This window comes from Phasianus colchicus, chromosome 2, assembly GCF_987193195.1.
Source record: "Phasianus colchicus chromosome 2, bPhaCol1.hap1.1, whole genome shotgun sequence".
Taxonomy (NCBI): domain Eukaryota; kingdom Metazoa; phylum Chordata; class Aves; order Galliformes; family Phasianidae; genus Phasianus; species Phasianus colchicus.
This window is the reverse complement of record NC_143437.1, coordinates 77324233-77347392: the sequence shown is the minus strand read 5'-3', so window position 1 is coordinate 77347392 and position 23160 is coordinate 77324233. Positions and strand designations below refer to the sequence as shown.

General features: G+C 43.1%; 1 protein-coding gene across 13 annotated transcripts in view; it reads right to left on the bottom strand.

Moving 5' to 3' along the window:
• Positions 1 to 20118, bottom strand: part of SNAP91 (synaptosome associated protein 91) — a 71137-nt gene extending 51019 nt beyond the window's left edge. For 3 of the 13 annotated variants that reach the window (XM_090136065.1, XM_090136061.1, XM_031611225.2), the window contains exons 1-3: positions 19403 to 19786; positions 18870 to 19029; positions 312 to 454 (exon numbers count right to left, since the gene is read on the bottom strand). In XM_090136065.1, the coding sequence (XP_089992191.1) occupies positions 312 to 454; positions 18870 to 18999 (273 nt within the window). In that variant the 5' untranslated portion in view covers positions 19000 to 19029; positions 19403 to 19786. Of the gene's footprint in view, positions 1 to 311; positions 455 to 18869; positions 19030 to 19402; positions 19792 to 19902 lie in introns of those variants that run through there. The other 10 variants (XM_090136067.1, XM_090136068.1, XM_090136066.1 and 7 more) reach the window with 8 other exon arrangements.
• Between the last annotated feature and the right edge of the window lie 3042 nt (positions 20119 to 23160).

Here is a 23160-nt window from a genome sequence, read left to right as displayed (position 1 = left end):
ATCAGAGCTTCTCCTTAGGTTTTGTTCATCATAGACAGAAGCGCCAAGTAGTCTTTAATTCTGCATAGCTCTATGTTCAGAGAGCACATAAATTCTGTCACTATATTGAGGCATGCTGTTCCTTGCTCTAACTCCGCAGCTATGTAAATGAGAATGCAGATAATCAGCAGGCCTCCAACTTAAACTATAATGTTAAAGGTAAGTTTGGAAGCTTGCTTGTCATAAATAACTATTCTTGCCCTTTTTTCTCAGGTCCTTAGTGGTTCTGAGAGATGCCTTTTCAAAACTAACATTTTAAGCTTTCCGCTTACCTCGTTGCCATGAACCATGAGATGATGCGTGGTAACTAAGGCTTTGAATACAACCACCCAGCTACTATTTGTTGCTCGCTCAAACAGTGTATCAGCCATCTGAGGAATATTCACATTTGTTTCATTAGTTGCTTGGATCAAGTCTGTAGGAGAGATAAAAGGAAGGTCTTAGGTGCAACAAATGAGACAAGTAAGTTTACAGCATGGCCAAGCTCTCGGATCACCAGGCTGCAGGCCATGGCAGTGACAAACCACAGATTCAGTGCTTAAGCTGTAATTTTTTTAAAAAAATAAATAAATAAAAGGGAAAAACTTTGAGGTTAGAGTAGTACAAGCTGATAGTGACGCCACTCTGGCTCTCCTTTCCAACAACTGTGTCCTGAGCTATGCCTCAACCCTTCCCCATCTTCATCCCAAATGACTGTGGGGTACAAAACACTACGTGACTACTGCTTGTGGGTTTACAAGGTAATTGTGGCAGTTCATTCTCTCTGGGTTAGATTAATAAGTATTACCAAATTCTTTGCTCACAGGTAGTATGTCAAGCACACTGAATCTAGCCATATCAGCAAAGACTTATCACCAGAAACAGATACTCTAGCCATCTCAGAGGTTAGAGTTTCATCAGCACGCTACAGCACACCTCCTAGAGTCTTTATGTACCTCTAGAGCAAAACAGTACACTCAGACATGCATTAAGACCTTTTCAGCATCAGGAAAGAAAGCAAAGATGGATATGAGCTTCTACTAAAGCACGAGTCCTCTGCATACAACTAGACATAATACAGAAGAAATAAGATAACAGTGTATTCAGAGAAAAGGAACAAGAAGAAGACGTGGCTTTGGATCTTGTACATTAGGAAGGTGCACAACTTGCACATGGCTGTACCAGAAATTAAGATAAATACTTAATCACAAGCAGTAGAGCAGCAGCTTTCCACTAGCATTTCTATCCCACATCCACTATTAGGATCTTTGATTTACTATGTTTATTACCTACAGATACTTGGTGGGTATCTCTCAATGACTGTTTACAAACTACTACCTAGTTTGGGGAACACAATTGGAAACTGCATAGCACAGCTGCATGACTAAAGCCTGTGCAGTGCCAGCCACAGTCCTGGCAAGAGAAGACTTCACATAACAAAAACAGCACAAAACACAGAACTAACTGTGGGGCTGAGACTTAACCTTTTGAAGACTTAAGTAAAATAAGTTAAAAATTAAAAAGCTTAACTCCTAGACTAATCAGTGTCTGTTACTAATGAAAATGCTTATATTTTCCTTTCCCTGAGATGGCAGTAACCATTGTTAATGATCTCCCACACATTTGTCCCCTCCCTGCCCCCAGCTAGAAATCCTCACCTTGCTATTCAAGTCATTCAGTGACAACAGATGTTCTTCCTTAGAAGCGGACGTGCTATTGTGTGACTGATCCTCGTACACCTCAACTATGTGCATCTGTTGCAAACTCTTCAGTACTTCAGCATAGTAGTATTTGTGTTAGCAATCGTCTTTTTCAATGAAAACAGAAATTGCAATTTGTCAGTTTCCTGACTGTGGAATGACTTGTTTGCAGCCACAGATAAGCAAAGTTCAGCTTTAAAGTGTTTGTTCATTTTTCTGTGTACATTTTATTTGGAGCACCCTCTGAAATGTGCAGTTAACTTCTACAGCCTCAGTAGTTCTGCCCTTGAAGGAAGCAGCTCTGCAATCTAAGTATTACAGAAGTAAAGACACACTATTGAATGAAAGCAGTTCAAGCTCACAATTCTCGTTGATCTTGCTGTAACAACAGGCTAATAATCTTTTATTCTGTAATACTGATTAATGCATTACAGAAGACTTTGGTCAGTAAAGACCTAAAAGCAAGTAACAATCTCCTTGCTGTCTATTCACCGCATTCAGAAGTTTTATTTCAGACAAGCATTTGCCTTTCTCGCAAGGGAGACATGCATCACATTTGCAAGCTTTCAGTCTTAAGTTTCAGTACGTAGCTCACTATGGGAAGCTGTGTATTCCATCTGTGGGTGTTAGGTAATGAAACCATGGGGGGTTCCACCCACATTACTGCCGTCAGGGCAAGCTGCAATGCACGATCCATATGTGCTGCTGCAGCACTGCTTCTAAGCCACTCAGTCAATTCTGATCCTCTCCAGAGTGCTGGAGGGTACAGCATTACAGTCTGCAGCTCTAAATGTTTTAGGACATGAGTAATTACAGTGTGCTGAGGAGAGAGGTATGATTATATTGAAGTGTACTTCTTTCAGTGAGCAAAAAAGAATTAAACAACACATGAAGATGCTGTGTGCCATCTGAGTCAGGAGAAAAAAAAAAAACAAGTTGAAAAATGGGTGAGTTATCTAGTTAATTTTTCCAGGGTTGGTTTCCATTCAGCTATCACACACGGAGTTAAGGAATTATTTCCCTAACACTGTAAAGCCTCCTCTTAATTAAGAATTGTCAGCGTTTGGCGCCGCTGACAAGCACAGCTGAATTTATTGAACTCAGAGTTTGTTTTGTGGCTAATTGGAATTTCAAGACAAGAATCAGCAAAACTAATTTGCTTCCAGCAACCTTGGGAAGAGCAAGAAAAAGAAAACACAATTAAAAAAAATCTAGAAGCTACATTTTTTATAAGACACGCTGATCTAGATATTTACTGGCAGGACACAAGTCACAGGTGGATTTGTTAATATGAAAGAGATAATAAAAACTACTAGATGTAGAACAGCACATTAGAAGCAATATTAAATTGTCCTGCAATGTTGATTCTGCCTGCTATACAGAGAAGTAGGATGAATGAGGATTAAAGGTACCTTCACGATGAATTTTCTACTACTGTGGGCATACATATCAAATACACTGACAGCTGATTCCCACTCCCAGAAACTAAGTTCAGATGCAAGTTACATAGTAATAAAATGGGAATTCTACAGCAATCACAGAAGTGCTTTCAGTGATACTCTCACAGAATCACTGAAGAGTAAAGACCTATATCCTTCACTTGAATTCCTTTGCTTACTGCAGAGGACTAATTTACAATTGCCAAATCACAGTACACGACTTCTATTTCTTCTCTTCACATCTTGCTAGCTGATATTTTAACACTCAGTCGGTGTAGAGATTCTTTTTTAAATTATACATTTCATTTGGAGTTGAATATACTTTTCCAGTTAAGTCTTCAGATGCAAATTTAATATACAAAAGAAAAAAAATCATAAGAAAGGATAGCAACTGTTCTACATCGAAACTTAAATCTAAACACTTTAAACTCTTTGACTAGACCTTTTTTTGACCAGTCTTGGGATATATGCATTTTATTTGGGTAAGAGAAGCAAGACTAGAATATGATCAGAAGAAGGGTGGCCAACAGGGCAAGTGAGGGAATTATCCCCTTCTGCTCTGCCCTCATGGGTGTCTGTACTGCACTGTGCCCAGACCTGGGGCTCCCAGTACAGGAAGGATGTGGAACTGTTGAAGAGGGTCTAGAGGAGGTCATGATGATGATCAAAGGGCTGGAGCACCTCTCTGATGAAGAAAGGTGCTGGAGAAGAGAAGGCTCTGGGGAGACCTCATTGTGGCCTTCCGGTACTTGAAGGGAGTTTACAAGCAGGAAGGAAGACTATCTTGTTACACAGCCTGATAGTGACAGGACAAGAGGGAATGGCTTTGAACTAAAAGAGAGTAGATTTCAGCTAAATTTTAGGAATAAAATTTTTACTTTTACAGGTGATGAGGCACTGGCACAGCTGCCCAGAGAAGCTGTGGATGCCCCAGCCCTGGAGATATCCAAACTCAGCCTGGATAACGCCTTGGGCAGCCTGATCTACTGGCTAGCAACCCTGCCCACAGCAGGGGATTGGAACTTTAAGGATCCTTCCAACCCAAGTTCTGTGATCCTATGACTCCTGCATCTTATCCAATGCATTTTCATACAGTCTGTACCCTTCTTTCCTCACCACAACAAGGCTTTAAGAGATATGGGGAAAAAAAAAAAAAACAAAAACAACCCTATCTCATTAACAATATTAAATAAGTTGCATTAAATTTTTGTCCTTTTCAGAGGCTCAAGTGCAGGCCCCTTGGAAAGGAGAATGTAGAAACCAACTGCCAGGCAGTGTTCTACTAGATTTGAAAAGGTGATGCCCTAAGCTGCTTTGTTTTTCTAACTACTAAAAATGCAGAAGAGGTGTGATATACTGTCTTAAAAGAATTCTTGTCACAAGCAACTTCAAGTTCCATAAACTATGTATATTTTCGACTTAAAATAAAAGTGCCCAAAATGTATTGCTCCACTGACCATGGGAGAATGTTTTGCCTTTATTGTTTACATTTGAATTCTCTCCTTGAAAGTAATAAAACAGAAAGATGTCATTCAGACCAGACCACGGCAACAGCAGATTGGTCAAGTGACTTCACGGTAGGAAAAGCCACAATGACTCAGAATAAAATCTTCTTCCTTCTTCAAAGAAGTAGGAAGCTCACTCTTGAACCTCATTTGTATAGAATTCACTCTAATTTAAATGCCAAAGAATTTGTCTCAGGAAAGGAGACAGGTTCAGGTTCAGTAAGCAAAGGCAAAGAGGAGAAATCTCTGCCCCTATGCTCCCTTCCTCTCTTCCTGAATGCCTATTTCAGCCCTTCCCTCCACATGACCCCGTCCGCAGCTAGATCAATAAATACACACACTTTTCCAAAGACAAATACTGAAGAGTTTTCCTTGTTTCAGTAGGAAACATCAAGTTATTCTGGAGCTGAACACATCACTTCAGCATTTTAATGACTTACACAAATAGCAGCTGAGCAACACATTGCTTCTGTACTACATTTCGCAGGCAGCTTTTAATAGTTTAAAATATACAAAATGCCACTTGCATTTGGTGGACATCAAGTGATAAGGTTAGTTCACAAAAGTAGTTGCCCTGGAGAAATGCCATTCCACAGCCTATCTTAATATGGCATACTGGAAAAAAAAAATACTGCCATTAGAAAGAGAATGCCTTCTGTTAACCACTTGACAAATAACTTTTTGCATAAAAAATAATTTTTGTCACATATGGCAACACTCATACCTCATTCTACAAGCCAGCTCCTTCACCAGTTCAAATCTGGAAACCTTAACCAAAATGCACATACAGTTAGAGAAGAAAAACAAAGCCACGGGCGTCAGCCAATCTTCTCCCAAGCCTTCAAAGCATTTATTTGATTTCCTGTAAAGTATAAACTTGTTCTCTCCATCCATGCAAGCATTAAAGCCATCAAACCACTGGTCGCTGTACTGCACTATACAGAGTCCTACATCTTGCATGATACGCAGAAACAAATTTAGAGGGAATGTACTGCTGCAAGATAATTTCTGAGAAGGATTAAAGCTAGCAAATTTTCTGTTGTAAGTTTACTGCTGTAACTGAATACCAGGACTCCAGCTGTGGCCTGTGATTATCTTTCCATGAGGGTGAACAACACCTAACATTAAGCATTGGTTATATCAATTTGTAACTCCTATCACTTGGCTGTTTACTGGACTATCAATAACCACCAGCAGCAGTTTTCAGCCAGAACACCACAAATACACAATCCTTCCTTTTCCAGTGTGTTTGCCACATCAGTATGGGGTCATCTGCTGTAATTTCTGCCCTCCGGCATTTCATAATTAGCCTTTACATGTGGTGATCTTAAAATCCAATCACACCTGGCAGAAAGTGGTAATCAATAGAGGCATGGTGCACAAGCTGTTTGAGTTGCTACACTGCTGTCATTTTTATGCTGAGAAGAACAAATTCTCTTTAGTGCTCTCTACCCTCAGATGATCTGTCTTCCTCAGAAAAAGCATTTGCTTTGAATAAGCCTGTAGAAGTGTAACTTACACTAGACCAAAAAAGCAGTTTGTAATCCACTACAAATCTGAATTAGCCTTGAAATACATTGGAAGGAGCCTGATCTTTTAGCTGCATTATTTAGCTTCTATGTACTGAAAGGTTAAAAACCTAGGGTGGAGATTAGACAACATACAAGCAACTTCAGGGCTATGTATATTAGCTATTGATGAATGCTAGAAAAGGGTCAGCTGAGTAGGCAGCCCAAGTGGCTGACGGGCCTAGTATTCAATATCCAGGCCACATGTTCTCAGCTGCTTCAGTGGGATTCTTACTGGAATCTAGCTACTTCATCAGTGGGTGTCACATGATGATAATAACCTTCAGTATAACACCTGAAAATAAAACAAGTAAGACCAGAGTCCTCACACTCCACTCACTGAACAGACAAACCACCAAGATGCTGAAAATGGGATCAAATTCTGAACTGCAAATGAAATGCTCACAACTATGCAGACAGTCTTGTTGGAAATGTGGACATACCTAAAGGAAATGGATATCAAGTGTGACGCAAACCTGCCCATGTAGTCAGTGCAACAGCATGCAGTTCTCCTTGAGGTACACTGAAGCATAGCTGCATCAGCAAGAAATTTTGAACACCAATGGAATCATTTCAATCCACTTTGTCTTACATCTGTAATGCAACAAATAAAAAGACAGCAAGACTTTCTAAAAGCAGGAGGCTGCCTCACATGTGAGTGCTGTGCCTTAAAAGAGGTTTTACAAAGCTGACTGATATCCTTTAGGGTTAGAAGGAGCACCCTCTCTGTGCTAAAAGAACAAATACAACAGGATGAAACTAAACATCCAGTTCCCTGAAGATCGTTCCCTTGCATCACAGCAGTTTAACAAGAATCTTCTGCTTCTGCAACTTGAAGCTTTTCACATACTGCACATCTCTCAACGCTAAAAAAAAAAAAAAAAAAAAAAAAAAGGCTAATCTCAATGAATATCCACCTGAGAGGTGAAGGATGCAGTTAGGGCTGCTAGCATTTAAAATAAACTGACAGCAGTAAGTTGCTATCTAACAGTTCAAAGCCACCACCGTATCTGGAAGATGCACTTGCCACCGGCAGTGGAAGTCTCATATCAAGTAGTGAGGAGTGGGAAAGTTGGAATCTGTCATGCAGGCTTAAATCCAGACAACAAAGCTTCATGCAGAGGCAGATCTCTAGACTGAAATACCAAGAAGTGTCAATTAAACTCCTGTGCACAACTGTGGAGTTGAGTTTTTGAAAGATAACTTTTCATAATACTTCCTAAGCATTTTCCAACTTCTAAGTAAACAACAGGAAGTTCTTAGCCCTCACCTATGATAAACACTTTAATGTTTGCCTGGTATTATTCCCGCCATTCACAAATAACAGAAGAATATTTGCATAAAGCTAAGCATAACCAGGGAGACTCACCGTGGCTAAGAATGAAGAAGCAAATCAGAAAGTCACAGGCAAGGTTCACGTATGAAAACCGTGCTCTGTTTTGGAAGCTAGAAATGAACCATTGACTCATGATAAATTGTACTTGTTTTCAAATACTGGCACATGAGATATGCTGACTTCCTCTGGCTTGCTGCCCCTTAGCAGAATGTACGTTCCCCTGTAAACGCATTTAGATGAAGCTGTAAAACTTGGATTAAGAGCTATAGTCACTATGACTGCACTCTGGATTCCAGACTCATGCAGTAAGATCCAAACCCAAGTCTCCGTTTGAAAAGGTTGGGTTTTAAAACTCCAGGGTTGCTGAAGAACTGATGTAACGATTTCTTAAAGTCGGTGTCTATATTCAACCTCTACATAATGAGAAACAGCAGCTTTCAGAGCCAGGAAATGGGCCAGCTGGCTTCCCCCTTTCATACAAGTCCTACACTCTCTAAAATGAGAAGTGAAAGGAAGAGTTCCTTTAAAAACAGTTTGAACTCCCACTTAAGTGCATCTATAAGGGCTCTTTTAATTACATGTAAAGATGCATGCTCTAGCTAGTGAAGTCTTGCATCGTAGCAAGATCACTGTCTTATGTTGAGGACCTCCCCACAAACTTGTTGACTTGAATAAATTGTAAGAGCGTGGGCGACAAGTCACTATGTTTTATTCATGTTTTGAGCAATCATGTCTTCCTCTCATTTCTACAGAGTACCATTTTAGAACATTCTGTAAACTATCAGACTTAAGAGATACAAAGAAATTATGCCAAAGGCACTAAGAGCCTGCCAGTCTCTGCAGGCTAGCAGCTGACCATCTGCTATGGAAGCATCCACTGCCGTTATGTCATCCATGTCATCCGTGCTCATGCCAAGTCCAGATCCAGTTCGAAGCGATCAAGTCTACTGTCAGTAGTCGTGCCACAGTTTGTCCCGCCTCGTTAACACAGTGCAAAGTTTAAGATACTTTTTTGAAAGGACATGTTTCTCTGGTCCTTTAAAGAGATGGTAGAACAATCTTAGCTCAAGCAGACCCCAGCCTCTTTGAATCTGCCCTTATCAGTGTTTTACATTTCAGCTATAACCTCATCCCCTAACTAGCTAGGGAAGGGGAAAACAAACAAATAAATCCATGCCTTCTCTTTCATTCCTTCTTTACGGATATAAAACCACCTTTGCAAAACACAGCTGAATCATCTGTTAGAGCTCTGTGGCCCAACTACAGCATTGGGAGCTCCTGCCAACCTGCCATCTACCTGTGGTAATTTTGCGTATTGGCTTGCAACCAAACAAAAAGGGTTGATTGTCACCAGTTAGCATCAAGCTGCAGATGCATCCTGGCAGTAACTTGCAGTTCTCAGTTTATATTAGAAGCACAGGATGCCTTTTGGTGGCCTTCAACCATGACCATGCCTGTATACTCACACCATCCCCCTCCCCCCTCCCCCCCCTCGAAGCAAGAAATATCACACACGTTTGATTTTTATCGATAGCTAGAAAATAGACTCTAGCAAAGGCAATCAACTGACACAATGTCTCAGCTCAAATGGCCAAATTACATGTTACAAAAATACACAACATTAGCATGACATCGGGACTTCTCAGCATACAATTCCTTTCATTAAACCAGAATGAGATATAGATACAATCTAAAAAAAAACAATAACACATGAAATCACACTACCCTGGAAAGGGAGGAGGAACAGGAGAGTATTTCAACTTGGTTAGTCTGGGAGTCAGTAGTAATAAAGTATGCTGTCTCTTGCTATACTGTGCTTACTAATAAGCTGTAAACCTCAGATGCCCATGGATTCTACCATTTGCCAGCAGCACAGAAAGCACCGTATTCCATGTATATTCACAGTGATATGGTCAAGTCTTGAAGACTGACATCCAATGCCATCTGTGGAACTAGTTAGGCTGCTGGTATATTGCCTCTCTGGTGGACTAAAACTGTCAAGTACTGCAGCAAAAATAAGTTTCACAATCTGAAGAGAATTTTCACGAGTGCAAGCAGCCTACTGACTACTAGTCATAAATTGACTGCTAGTTACAAAGCCAGGAGGAGTAACTGACACACCAGAAGGCTATGCTGACATTCAGCAAGACTTGGAGAGCAACCTTATGAGGTTCAACAAGGGCAAGTATAGAGTTCTACAGCTGAAGATGATTAACCATATGCACCAGCACAGGTTAGGGACTGATCCACTGGAAAGCAGCTCAGCAGAGAAGGACCTGGGTGCTCCGTGGACAACAGGTTGGCCATGAGCCAGTAGTAGTTCTGTGGCCAAGAAGGCCAATGGTATCCCAGCGTACATCAATAAAAATCATGCCCAGCAGGGCTAGGCAGGTGATCCTCCCCCTCTACTCCGCCCTTGTGAGGCCACATTTGGAATGCTGGGTCCAGTTCTGGCTTCCCAGCTCAAGAAAGATTGTGTTTCTAGAGAGAGACCAGAGAAGGGCTGCAAAGATGACTGAGGGCCTGGAGCATCACTCGTAAGGGAAAAGGCTGAGAAAGAGACCTGGGGCTAGCCTGGAGAAGAAAAGACTGAGAGAGGATCTTATCAATGCTTATAAGTATCTAAAGGATGGGAGTCAAGTGGGTGGGGCCAGGGTCTTTTCAGCAGCGCCCAGCAAGCAATGGCACAACAAGGGGCAATGGGCAGAAACAAAGGAAGTTCCATACAAACATGAGGAAAACCTTCTTTATTGCAAGAGCGATGGAGCACTGGAACAGGCTGTCCAAAGAGCATGTGGAATCTCCTTCTCTAGAGATATTCAAGACCCACCTTGACACTTTCCTCTACAACCTCCAACAGGGAACCTGCTTTAGCAGGAGGCTGGATTACATGATCTCCAGAGGTCCCTTTCAACTCATATAATTTTGTGATTCTATGAACCCAGCTTTTCAAAACTTGCTTCATACTGTTTTTCAGAATGTTTGATGATTGAATTAAATACAATCAAAATAGTAATAGAAGTATTAAAAACAGTTTTAACAGTCTACCATGTGGTTTGCAAGACTTCAGAAAAAGCAGACATAGCCACACTCCACAAAGTGACAAGCTAGCCTCTGCCAAGTACTGCCTTCTAACAATTGCCAACATTGGTTTTATTCAGGTTTTATTTAAGCCATCAAGCCCTCATCCAAGCAAAATTTTGGCCAGTAGGGAAGCTAAGCAACTATGCTGAGTCTGATGAAGTGGGATATTCCAGTGTTCACTTACCAGCTTCACATTGCAGTCTTACTGGTACTACTGACCAAAGCAGAACAAAAATACTGTTGCAAACCCTCTGCTAAGGATCAGTGCCTGCAAAGATCCTAGGAAGGCTTCTTATACCATATCATTTGAGTTCAGGGTTCAGACTAGTGCTATATTACCCACTTTTTTCTGTACATTGGAAGCCTTGTGCTGAGACTCTGACTGATTTCCCAGTTTGCTTTTAGTCCTTGCTGTTCGGTTTTCAGGGTATTTTAAACCCAGGCAGAATATTGTTCCTAATCTGCATGCTGTGTATTGAAGTTTGGTGACTTCTTTTGTGTCTGTGGTATTTTCCCTATGCACACACCAGAACTTGTCCTTTTCCGCCCTTATCAACATCCTGATCTGTGCCTGGGAAATAAGCTCCAAAAAGGAACAGCACATGTTAAGTTAATGATACTGTTTGGTACAACTGACTCATCTTTAGACTATAGAAAGACTAAGGGATGCCTTCAGCAATACCATATGTCTGCAACTGACTATGGGAGATCTTCCATTTTTTTTTTTCCTTGAGGATTAGGGGATACATGTGGCATGGTTTTGGTAATGGAGGAGCTGCAGGAGTAACCTATGTGAGAAGGGTGGTCTCTTTCATGGCCTACAGGGGATATCCGATCCAGCAGCACCATGAGCCTCCTGCTCCACCTCTGATGCTGGTGTTCCCTCTGCTGATTCTCACTTTTTCACTGTCTGTCCAGCATTTCCTGCCCCTTCTTAAATACATTTTCCCAGAGGTGCATCCAACTCAGCTTCTGGGCTCAGCCATGTCCTACAATGGGTCTGTGGTGGCTGTATCTGGCCCAGGACAGTTTCTTCTCACATCCTGCTGCCAACACCTTGCCATGGACATCCAATACTGAAGGAAAGGTGAAGTGCAAAATGTGTCAGTTGTCTCAAGAATCTTGAAAACAAGCAGAAAAGCACCAGATGCAGTGTACCTCCACTGTATTACCACCTCTTCAGAAAGAGAGACTAATAATACAACAAATTCTTCTCTTCAGTTACAGTTTTCTCTCCATTCCAAGACTCCAGTAGGCTTCAAGATAGGAGAGGACACCAGATGGGGAAGTATCACTCACCACTGCCATTTTCTCCATCCAGCAATAAGCACTGAATAGCATCCAAAATTCTGTGTGCCCTTCAGAGTTATCCTGACTGCAATCTACTTTTAAGCACTTCAGAGGATCTTTCAAGGAACACAGACACAGGACCACTCCACCAGAGTACTTTCTTGGACACTACACAGAAGTCTTCACTAGTGGGACAGGCTCAGGTTAAGATGCATAGAAAAGATGAAATTAAGAGCCAGGTCAGGAAATCAGACGCACAGATCAAGTCAAATGACAGGAAATAAAAAAACAGATTTTTTTTTTTTTAATTATTGGTTTTGTCAATCACTGCAGGGCTACAGTGTTACTGCCCTACAAGAATATGATGACATATTCAACCATGAAATAGAAGTGATGAAAACTATGGATGGGTCACTGTACCATTGCTCTGCTCTTCCAGGAGAAGAAAAAAAAATGAAAACCACACACCTTTTTCATCTGTGCAGAAGCAGAAAATGCTAGACTTCATTTATATAAAGGAAAAGTGGCCATTTCAGGAACAAGGGACCACAAAGAAAGCAGAAAAGGCATGACTGCTGCATTATAAAGCTCTACTGACAGAAGTCATTACAGCAGAAAGGCCCAACCTGTCCCAAAATTGGTCATTCGTGACCTTGGCAAAGCATCTCTAACAGAAGGATCTTGACTGTTGAAAACAGACTAAGAATATGTCTTCAGTGGCAGAAAAGCCAAAGGGAGGGAGGGTAGGACTAATGAATCTAACTTTATCAAGTTACACTGTTTGGATAAAAGGATGTCTAATATTACCCTATTTCCCAACTCTTCTGTCTCTTGTCCTCCTTCTCCTTAGGCACTGCACCATTAGAAGACAGAACAGTTTAGATACACAAAATTGAGTGATCTTGATCATGTTTCTGCCTCTGAATCCTAACTCAAACTTCTATCCAGGTTCAAACATGTTTTTAAGAATTATTACTTGGCCAAGTCTTACCTTAATTAAAAGAGGAACCTTCTCCTGGTACACATGCCTCAAAAACAGTATTTAAATGAGGCAAGGATGGGAACAGAGGCAATGTCCTAGGAATTTTCAAGACTAGCTAAGAACTTCTTATTAGCTCCCCTTACCCATTACAGCTGTTTGTACTCCTACTTAGAGATCTACACAACTCCAAGTAAAGCAAATCTTCAAAACCATTTTGAGACAGGACACGAGCTAAGTCCACAAAAACAGAGTGCTATTCACCACAGAGTGATGACAACAACTTTCAGGGGAAAAAGGTGCTAATCTGTTATCCACGACTGAATGGCCTGCTAAAGTAAAGAATCGCTCACTTGGAATGTTTATTTTCTGGTGAGAAAGAGAGACTCATTGGGATGACAAGAATAAATTCACAATTCAGACTACATCCTAGCTTAGACAAGAAAAACAAGACATTGTACTAAAACTGATCTTCATTGAAAAACATTTCTCTCATACATAGAAACTATGACAAATTATTTTTTGTATATCTCATTGTATCTTATACTGTAGTGGTTTCATTAGTAGAGCGTGAAGGATAAAGCCTGGCTTGTGCAGAAATTCACTTCTTGACAATTTTTTGAAAGTAATTCCACAGCCATCCAGACACAAAGCATCACTTAGACTGCAGAGCAATGCAGCACTCATATGTCTGTGCTACTCCCTTCAGTAAGAGGCCACAAGTGCCAGCAGATCTGGCACACTCTCCAAACCACCTCAACAGCAAACAGCTTCTGAAATACACACCTTCTTTAATGATAGCAGCACTGATGCAAGGAACTGAAGATAGCATAAAAGCCATCCAGCTAGAGATACCTAATTATGTAATTATACATAGTAATACCTTGTACCTGGGAAGAAAACTTAGCCCACTGCTTTTGGTCAATCACCATTTCTCTTTCAACATTAGAGACCACCTTAATTCAAACTCATAAGGTCATCCACGCAGGATACAGGCAAAAACCCTTCAGAGACAAGTATCCGTATCAGCAAAACACTGACACCAGCCCTGCATTTCAGTTGCCAACATGATTTAAACTATATCTCTTTTCAGAGCCTTTGTCAGCCACATACAAAGAGGCAAAATTAGACTTGAGATGCAAATACTTTTCTATTTCTGCAATATGCACACAGGTCATCTCCACAGTCACAGAAAATTCCATCTTGATCCTCATCTTTGCTTCCACATTTCATGAAAACCTCCCAGCTTTTGATCAGCCCCCCGAAAGGGCTTTGATCTTACAAAAACTGTTTTGAGGAAGTTAGAAGACACTACATGGTCTTTCTAGGCCATGTGAGACATGATATTAGACACTCCAGAGCTTCCTCCAGCTGCAAAATAATTCACTGACATCATAAGATAAGGAAAATCCCAACTGTTCTGATCCTTTTCAGAAACAGGAACTTGTTACAAACAACCACAGATGTAACAGCCTCACTGCTTTCCACTTCACTTCCCTAACTGACAGATCACTGGTCTGTTTCTCAGCTAAATCCTTATAAGTAGGTCTGAACAGAGCTCCTTTTTTTTTTTTTTTTTTGGATCTATATGTGTTTTAACATTTGAAAGTCACGATATGTCCTTTCTCTGAAAACTTCTCCCTGTTGATGCCTTCAGAGCCACCATCATTTAAGACTGGATGCTAGCTTTGCCTGCCCCACCACCAAACCCCCAGCGAAGCACAGCTTTCATAATAAAACTGAGAATGAAGCATCTGTGCTGTGCATGAGTGTTGCCCTCACAGTTGAATGACCACATCTCATGTATCCTTAACGTATATAGATCACATCCACAAAGTCCTTAATAGCCTTTTTCACTGCTTCGAAAATAAATGCATAAATAAAACCACGCTGCTAATCCTCATCTCACTATGTGAGTGCTTGCCTCGCTTGCTATATCTAACTGCAATTTATTTAATGCAACACAATTAGCAGAGGGAGATGAATCAATATCACTGTGCAAACTTAAAGGCCTCTGTTGGAATGAAGGAACTATAGAAGGAGTGATACCAGTTTTTAAGTCCGAAAGGATCAGAGCTCTGATGTGCTAGCTGCAGCGCCTGGCCCCAAACCGTCATTGCATCCTACATTTATGCTTCTTTTCCCCCCACAGACATTTGGGAATTTGTTCAGTGTACGACTTCCAGCAGAAGTTCTCACTGGTATGAGAGCTGGAATTCAAAAAAGTGGGAAATGTTACTAATGAATATAAGCAGCCTATTCACGCTTGGTACTTCTTCCTTACATAACAAGTCTGTGCAGCACCCAGAGTCCATGCCAAAGGACAGCCACAATGCAGCATCAACAGCAAAGCCTGCACTTGTAAGCTAAGCAAGTACAGAAAGCCACACCATAAGCATGAAGCTCAGCTTCTGTGCACACAAAACACTTCATTATACTTTTTCCCCCCTTCCTCATGCACATGGATTCCCACTGAAGTCATGCTTTTTAACCCTGAGAGCAACTTCCCTCTACTTAAGCACTATTTACCAAAAATTAAAAAGAAACAAAACCAAACAAACCCTCCACACATCTCGCCACCCACTGTCTTTCTGTAACCTCCAGAGCTAATGCCTTCTGTAGAAAACATGAGGACAGGCATCGTGTCCCATCCTCACAGGACTCGTGTTCAATGGTTGACCTTTCCACTTCATTTACAAAGCCCAGCTGCTAAGCGGGACACTGGCAGGTAGCAGCCAGGTGTCATGTCACACAAGCCAAGATACTAAACACAATTACAGCGATCCCTAAGGACGCGGAACCACTGTGCTGATAGTAGAATTACAGCTTTTAATAACGCACTGCTCCAATCACCTCATATATCGTCTCTAGTACCTACAGTCAAAATCCTTCACATTTCAACTCAGAATTTACGGTAAGTTTTGACTTCCATTCCCTTCCCCTGGCCCTCCTGTGCTACTTATCCATCAGCAATGCAGCCAGCCATGCAACGTGGAGCACAGTCCCCACCCGCAGCGTTTCCTGCACACAGCCAGGGGATGGGCCTCTGCTTCTCATTACAGCACCAGGCCCATCACCAGATACATGCCAGAGTTCAAGGAGCTGCTTGACAATTCACAGTGCTGAGGAGATGTCTCAGGTTGAAGAGTCTGAGAATACTTTATCTTCTAAAATATGAACCTGACTTCCATTTATAGCCCTCAATTTTGAATATGTGCATCTCCCACTGACAAGATTCTGTCTTTAATGATCCCAGATAGTTAAATGCTCAACTAATACACACAGCCTAGAAAACAGAACTAAAAATGAACAAGGACTTCTTACCAGGAAGTGATTCCCCCCCTTCCTCACGGGTATCTCACATGTAGGTGGGCAGGAAACGACAGGGAACCCTACAGGCTTCAGTCTCCCCCAGTCTCATTCCTGAAGTAATAACACTAGCATCAATATCCAAGCACAATTCTTTTCCATTACAGCACTGGCAAATTATTTCTACCCCACTTCTCACTTCAATCTTACCTATTCCAGATAGCACTTTTACTTCCCTACAGATGTGTGCATGCACATGTGTGTGTAGAATATATACACATGAATATTGCATAGACACAGCATGGTTTTCATTACAAGAGCCAAGCTTTTTTCTCTTTTAAAGCTAAAGCTTCTATTACTAGACTGGCCATACACAGCCTACAGATTGAGAGGTGTCGACAGCTACCAAACATCAACACAGGCGATATCAATAACCAAGAAATTTATAGTCTGTGGATTATCTACACTCATCAGAAGATTTTTTACTAACATACAAGAAAACAAGGGAGATTACATGACATTAAGACAGCAGATCTATGTTAACAACAGTTTATGCTCAAGTCAGTTTTCAGTCAATGGTGCTAAATCAGAATCACAGAATGGCTTAGGTTGGAGGGGACCTTAAAGTTCATCTAGTTCCAAATCCTTAACATGGGCAGGGCTTCCGCCCCCCTACATCAGGCTGTCCAGGGCTCCATCCAATCTCATCTTGAATGCCTCCAGGGTTGGGCATCCACAACTTCTCTGGGTAGCTGTGCCAGTGCCTCACCACCCTCTGAGTAAAAACTTTATTCCTAATATTTAACCTGAATCTCCCCTCTTGTATTTTAAGGCCATTCCCCTTTGTCCCATTTGGCCATGCAAATAGTCAGACACTCTCCTGCTTGTAAGCTCCCTCCAAGTACAGGAAGGTGCAGTGAGGTCTCCACAAAGTCTTCTCTTCTCCAAGCTAAACAAGCCCAACTCTCTCAATCTTTCTTTATGGGAAGGGTGCTCCAGCCCTCTGAACATCTTTGTGGCCCTCCTCTGGACCAGCTCCAACAGCTCCACATCCTTCCTGTACTGGGGGTCCCAGGTTTGGAGTCAGTACTCAAAATGGTGCCTCATGAGGGCAGAGTAGAGGGAGATGACTCCTTCCCTCTTCCTGCTGATCACTCCTCTTTCGATGCAGCCCAGGATATAATTGGCCTTCTGGGCTGCAAGGGCACACTGCTGGCTCAAGTTCAGCTTCTAGTCCATCAGAATCCCCAAGTCCTTCTCCACAGGGCTGCTCTCAATGAATTCTACTGACCTATATACATATCTGGATTGCCTCAATTTAAGTGCAACACCTTGCACTTGGCCTTATTGAACCTCTTTAAATTCCCATGTGCCTACTTTTTGAGAGTGTCCTGGTCCCTTTGGATGTCATCCCTTCCTTCTACTGTGTCAACAATACCATCCAGCTTGGTGTCATCAACAAACTTCCTGAGAGTACACTCAGCATCTCTTTGCCATATACACAGAGCATTGGACATGGCTGAAGGCTGACATGCTGTGTTCCACCTGAAGGGCTAGCTATGAAATCATTAGCACCAAAATCTGTAATTATTTTCCAGAAGTAATACTACCTCCTTTGAAGAAATACAGTATCATCAGAGCTGTGTTTGCATGCACTGCACCAGCATTACTTGATAATGGAAGTAGCCAAGAGACTTCTTTATACAATACTCAACTTCTCTTCTGAGTTCTTTTTACCATGTGTTTCAAGCATTTAAAAAAAATAAAAAGAAGAAAAAGAAAAAAAAAAAAAAAAGGAAAAAGCACTTACTTTCAGGCATCATTAAAACCTGCTGTTGATATCCTGCAACCAAAGCTGGACAGTTTCTATGGTGAATAAAGCCAATTATCATCATACAATTAAGTACCTTCACCATCCTAACTCCTTGGTGTCTCCAAGAAGGGCCTGACAGTTGAGTGGGTTGAAAAGAAGGAATTGTCAAGACAAAGCATTACAAGCTCATTGCCTTTTAAGAAACATTTTGACTTCAACCTTGTTTCATGCATTAACCAGCTACAGCAAGTCCAGAACAGACAATAAATCTCTGAAACAAAGCCTCTAGCCATCCTCAATAAAACATGACAGAAACCACTAGGCAGACCACAAAGCTGCTATCAAATGTCTAGGACCTCAGCACCTGGCCCTCTCCAAAGGCCGTTCCAATCCACAGCATACTGCTGACCGCTATGCCATCACCTAACCTCTTCAGAAGGCCTCTACGGAGAGGCCATGCTCCTGGCACAGCATTTATTTGTCCCTGCTGGGCCCCACCAGGGCAGGGGGAGGAAGAGGCAGGCAGGTGCCATCCTGCCATGTGCACAAACCCCTTTCCAGGCTGGGGCTGTGCTCTGCAAGGCGTGCTTTGCGCTGCCTTTCTAGATGAAAAGCAAGAGGTCAAGAGGAAAAAAATGGCTGAAAGAGTGGTATTATGCAATACGAGAAGAAATGCAATAATAACTCATCGTCTCCTGGAGATTTCTCACAGCCCTTTCCACTCACGAGCCGGATTACAGTAGCAAGCCAGAACAACCCAAAGCCGCATCCCAAAGGGCCGCAAGCTCAGCCCCGGGTCTTCACTGCGGATACAAAAGGGATGCTTACAGTCCAGGTGCTTCTTCTTGGGCCCCATCACTTCATGCGTGGTGGCTTTGCAGACGGCTCTGGCTACGGCCGATCCCGTAACGCTGTACTGAGCAGCTGCGATGCGATCTGTCAGCGTCTGACCCGACATCTTCGGTTGCCGTTCGTGCCGCTGCCTGCTCTGCAGAGGCAGAAAACACGCGAGGGGAAGGGGCTCGCGGGCTGCGGGCCGTGGGGAGGCGGGGGCCGCCGCACGGAGCTCCTCCGGCCCCCCCGCCCTGCTGCGCGAGCGTTCGCCTCGCCAGACAATTCCAGAGCGGCTGCCTGGGGCAAAAAAAGGGCGATTTCAGACACTGCGGGGATAGGAAAAAAAAAATAAGGAGAATAGAGGGAGACGGCACAACCCGCGAATGAGGGCCGGGGAGGAGGGGAAAGGGGGAGAGAGGAAAGCTCACCCCCACATCACCTGCCCGCGTCCTGCCCCCCGCTCCCCCCGCCTCGGGAAAGGGACGCCATCAGCGCCCGGGGGGCGGTCAGGCAGAGCCGGCACCGACCTGTCAACGCGTCCTTCCCTCCGTCCTCCGGCCGCCGCCGCCCAGAGCCCCCCCCCCCGGCTCCGATAGCCCCAGGTGCGGGGCGGGCTGCCCCCTCCTCCCGCCGCCGCCGCCGCCGCCGCCGGGATGCGCTGGGCGTGCACGGCCGGGAGCCGCCGCTGCTATTTCCAGCCTAATCCTCCCGCAGCCTAATCCCCGCGCGACTGCCGCAGCAGCGCCGCCCCCAGCCCGGTGCAGAGGGCGGAACGCAGCCGGTCCGCACGCCGCCGCAGGTCGGTGGCCCGGCGCGGTCAGGTGACACGGCGTTAAGGCGGGCCGTGCTGAGCCGGAGCCGGGCTGGGCCGCTCGGTGCCGCCCGGGGAGCCCCCGGCCCCGCCGCGCCCCTTAAAGGCGACGCCTAGAGAGTGCCGGGGGGCTGCGGGTTTCCAGCGAAAAATAATAATAAAAATAAAAGCGTAACTAAATAGAACAGCGCCGAAAGAATAAAAAACGCACAGCACCTTGCGCAAATGGGGAAGGCAGCAGGAGCCGCCGATGCTTCTTCCTCTGTCTGCGGTACGGTCCCGTGGTTAAGCTTCGAAATGATTCATTGAGACATCCCCAAACTGCGTGTAAACTGGGCTTTAATTGCTGCCTAAAGCTGTCAATGGCCTCGGAAAGATTCTCTGTTTGTTACTGAAGATAACCTAAGGACCGCGGTTGTTGCGCTGGGCAGGGAGCGTTGCCACCACCAGCAGCAGCTCCTGGGGTTGGGGGGTGGGGGGGGGTTGTATGCTCGAAGCCCAACCGAGCAGTGTGCGGAGCCTTCGGAAATGTGGTGCACATGGATTAGCATAAATTGTCTGAACTTAGTTCTGGAGTAAAGTGATTACGGTGGGTGGGGTCTAAGCGGGATGGTGCTGGTAGCAATTACATTGAGCTGCTGTAGGAGCAAATTCAAGAAGACGACGTGTGTTGTTAATTACCCGAATACAGCAGCGTGCACAGCCGGCACTGAAGATCCGTGCATAGGAGACGATGGCTGGGTCGTGTTGTATGCAGACACATTGCACCATTTCCATTCATTGCACCAGGAGCACAGTGCTGCCTGGGGACTGTGTTCCATGACAGTATGAAACAGCAGCTTTTTCACTACTGCTTTTTTTTTTTTTTTTTTTTTTTTTTAATAATGTAACCACCCAGAGGTTTTTAAATTGTAGGTAGCCTGAAAGCTTGTTGCAGCAATGCTCCAAAGTTCCAGTTCCTTTTTCTATGGGAAATCACTTCTGGAAAAAAAGAAAATAAATAAATAACAGAACACTTCAGGTGATTTTTGTGTTCCTGAAGAAAGGTGTTTGGCCCTCCCTGCTCTCACTATGAGCCAAACAGCCTTCCTTTTGCAGAGTGCATTGATTCTTCCAAATTGCAAGACTGAAATGTTTTCTCATGCACTGTTTGAATTTGAAAATATCTGTCACATATGTCAGTAAGAAGTGTTAGGAACCTGCAAACTTTGAATGTTCTCCTATTTGAGAATTTGACCCTTGTATATGAGAATTTCACAGTCAAACAGTGGGTGTCTGTAGACACAGTGTTCGACTTTTATAATAGGGAAGGTATTTAATTAGTGGTGTAACTTGTTATTAATGACCACTGGGCATATCCTGAGCCAAGCTTAATGTAACGGCCATGACTGTTTCTGAACCAATCCGTATCACTATCAGCAGGTTCAGTCGCTGAGAAATCACGGCTGTGTCACCAAAACCATGGCTGTTTATACTTACCTCTTTTTATATTTTCACACTGTCAAAATGTTTAAGCAAAAGATACTATAAATTTATACTACTGACTTAAATGTATGTTTTGCAAACTGAGTTTAAAAGAAGGAATGATGAAATCATCCAAAATTTGTGTGATAAGCTGGCAATTTTCTGGGTTAAGAACTGGAGTATGCAAAAAGAACAATTTGCAAGGTTTCATATATGCAACATTACAGAAGCATTTTTTTAATGTTAAATTAATTTATCTCCCATTACTTGCATATTCAGCAACAAATAATCAGTATCATGAATACAAACCACTCTGAAAATATATCTTATTTACATCTGTAGCACATTTGATCAGCAACACCCTGCATGAGGCTCCTCTTTTCCTCTACTTGAGGTCAGCACATGGATTTCTGGTGACCATGGCATACAAAGATTTTGTTGAACAAAAACTCAATGCCAAGAGGCTCAAGTGGTGTTTCAATGAAGTCTTCTCAGTAAGCATGCTGCCTGAATTTTTGGTGATATTTCTAAAAAGTTAAGGTGCTTTAAGAGAGTGGGGCATGAAGAGGACATCATGATTGCTAAAATTCAAAGTAAAATGTGACCTGCTGAAGCTGCATTGCCTTTGGATTTTAAAGCACCTCCCCCCAAACAAATAGAAACCAAATCAATCGGTCAACCCCTCACTCCCCAAAACAACAACAACAACAAAACGACACCGATAATCAGAAAACAAGAGTTCAAGTTTGCGGTGCAAACAATTTAAGAAATAGGAACCATCCTGAATAAGGAAAGACAACAGATGGAGCTGTCTGAGCCTGAACAGGTCTGGGATTGGTGTTACCATTTGATGAGGTTGTACTAGGCACAGTCCTGAAGTCCCAAGGTGAGCTGGTTCTGTGGCTGATGGGGTGCACAGGGACGTCTGGCTGAGGGCCATGGAGGCAGTGGGGAAGTGTTCTTGCTGTTGAGAATAACCCAGAATGGTGTTCAGTTTCTTGACTCCTTGTAGCTGCGTTTTCAGCCTCATAGTGAAGACCCTGACAGAGAAGATATACCAATGACTACAAAGCTGAGATAAATGCTCAAAACCAATTCTTACCAGATCTTGAAATAAGAAAAAAATTGTTGATCTGTGTTAATCTTACCTTCAGGCCCCTACAGGAAGAGAAGCATGCATGTCTAAAGGCTGATCCATCTCACCTGAAAACTAGATTGTAAAACAGAGATCCCCATGTCTCAAGTGATGCAAAGCATGTTGGACTCTCAGTGTTTAGTACATATTAAGTTACAGTTTTCTTAACACATATCCTCACATATTATGTTCAATTTTGGCCCCTCACTACAAGAATACTGAGCTGTTTGAGTGTTTGCAGGAAAGAACAAGCTGGTGAAAAGACTGGGAAATGAGTTACGAAGAATGATCAAGGGGACTGAGGCTGCTTGGTCTGGAGAAGAAGAGGCTGAGAGGAGATCTCATTGATTTTTACAGCTACCTGAAAGGAGGTTGCAATATGGAGGTGCCAGTCTCTTTTCTCACGTGACAAATGATAGAACGGGAGGAAACATCCACAAGTTATGCTAGAGGAGCTTTAGGTTGGCTACCAGGAAGAATTTCTTCACAGAGGGATTGGTCAAGCACTAGAATGGGCAGCCCAGGGCAATATCTCCTTTTTCAGGAGATATTGAGGAGATGTGGATGTGGTGCTAAGGGATGTGATTTGATAATGGGATTTAGTAGGTCAGGCTCATGGTTGGACTTGGTGATCTTGATAGTCTTCTCCAACCTAGCTGATTCTGTAATTCTGTTTCTGCATTATTTTTTTTTTCCCACCTGATCATCTATTTCCAGCTTTCTCCTCTTGGGCCATCCAGTTCTCCAGTCAGCTCTGGTGCTTTTTCCTCCTGCTTTTGCAGGTAGGCTGGTTCAGGCTCCATCCTGGTGACGTTTAAGCCAGTGGGATACCCAGTGCCATTGCTTTGCTGCTGCTCTTATGGCCAGTGGTACAA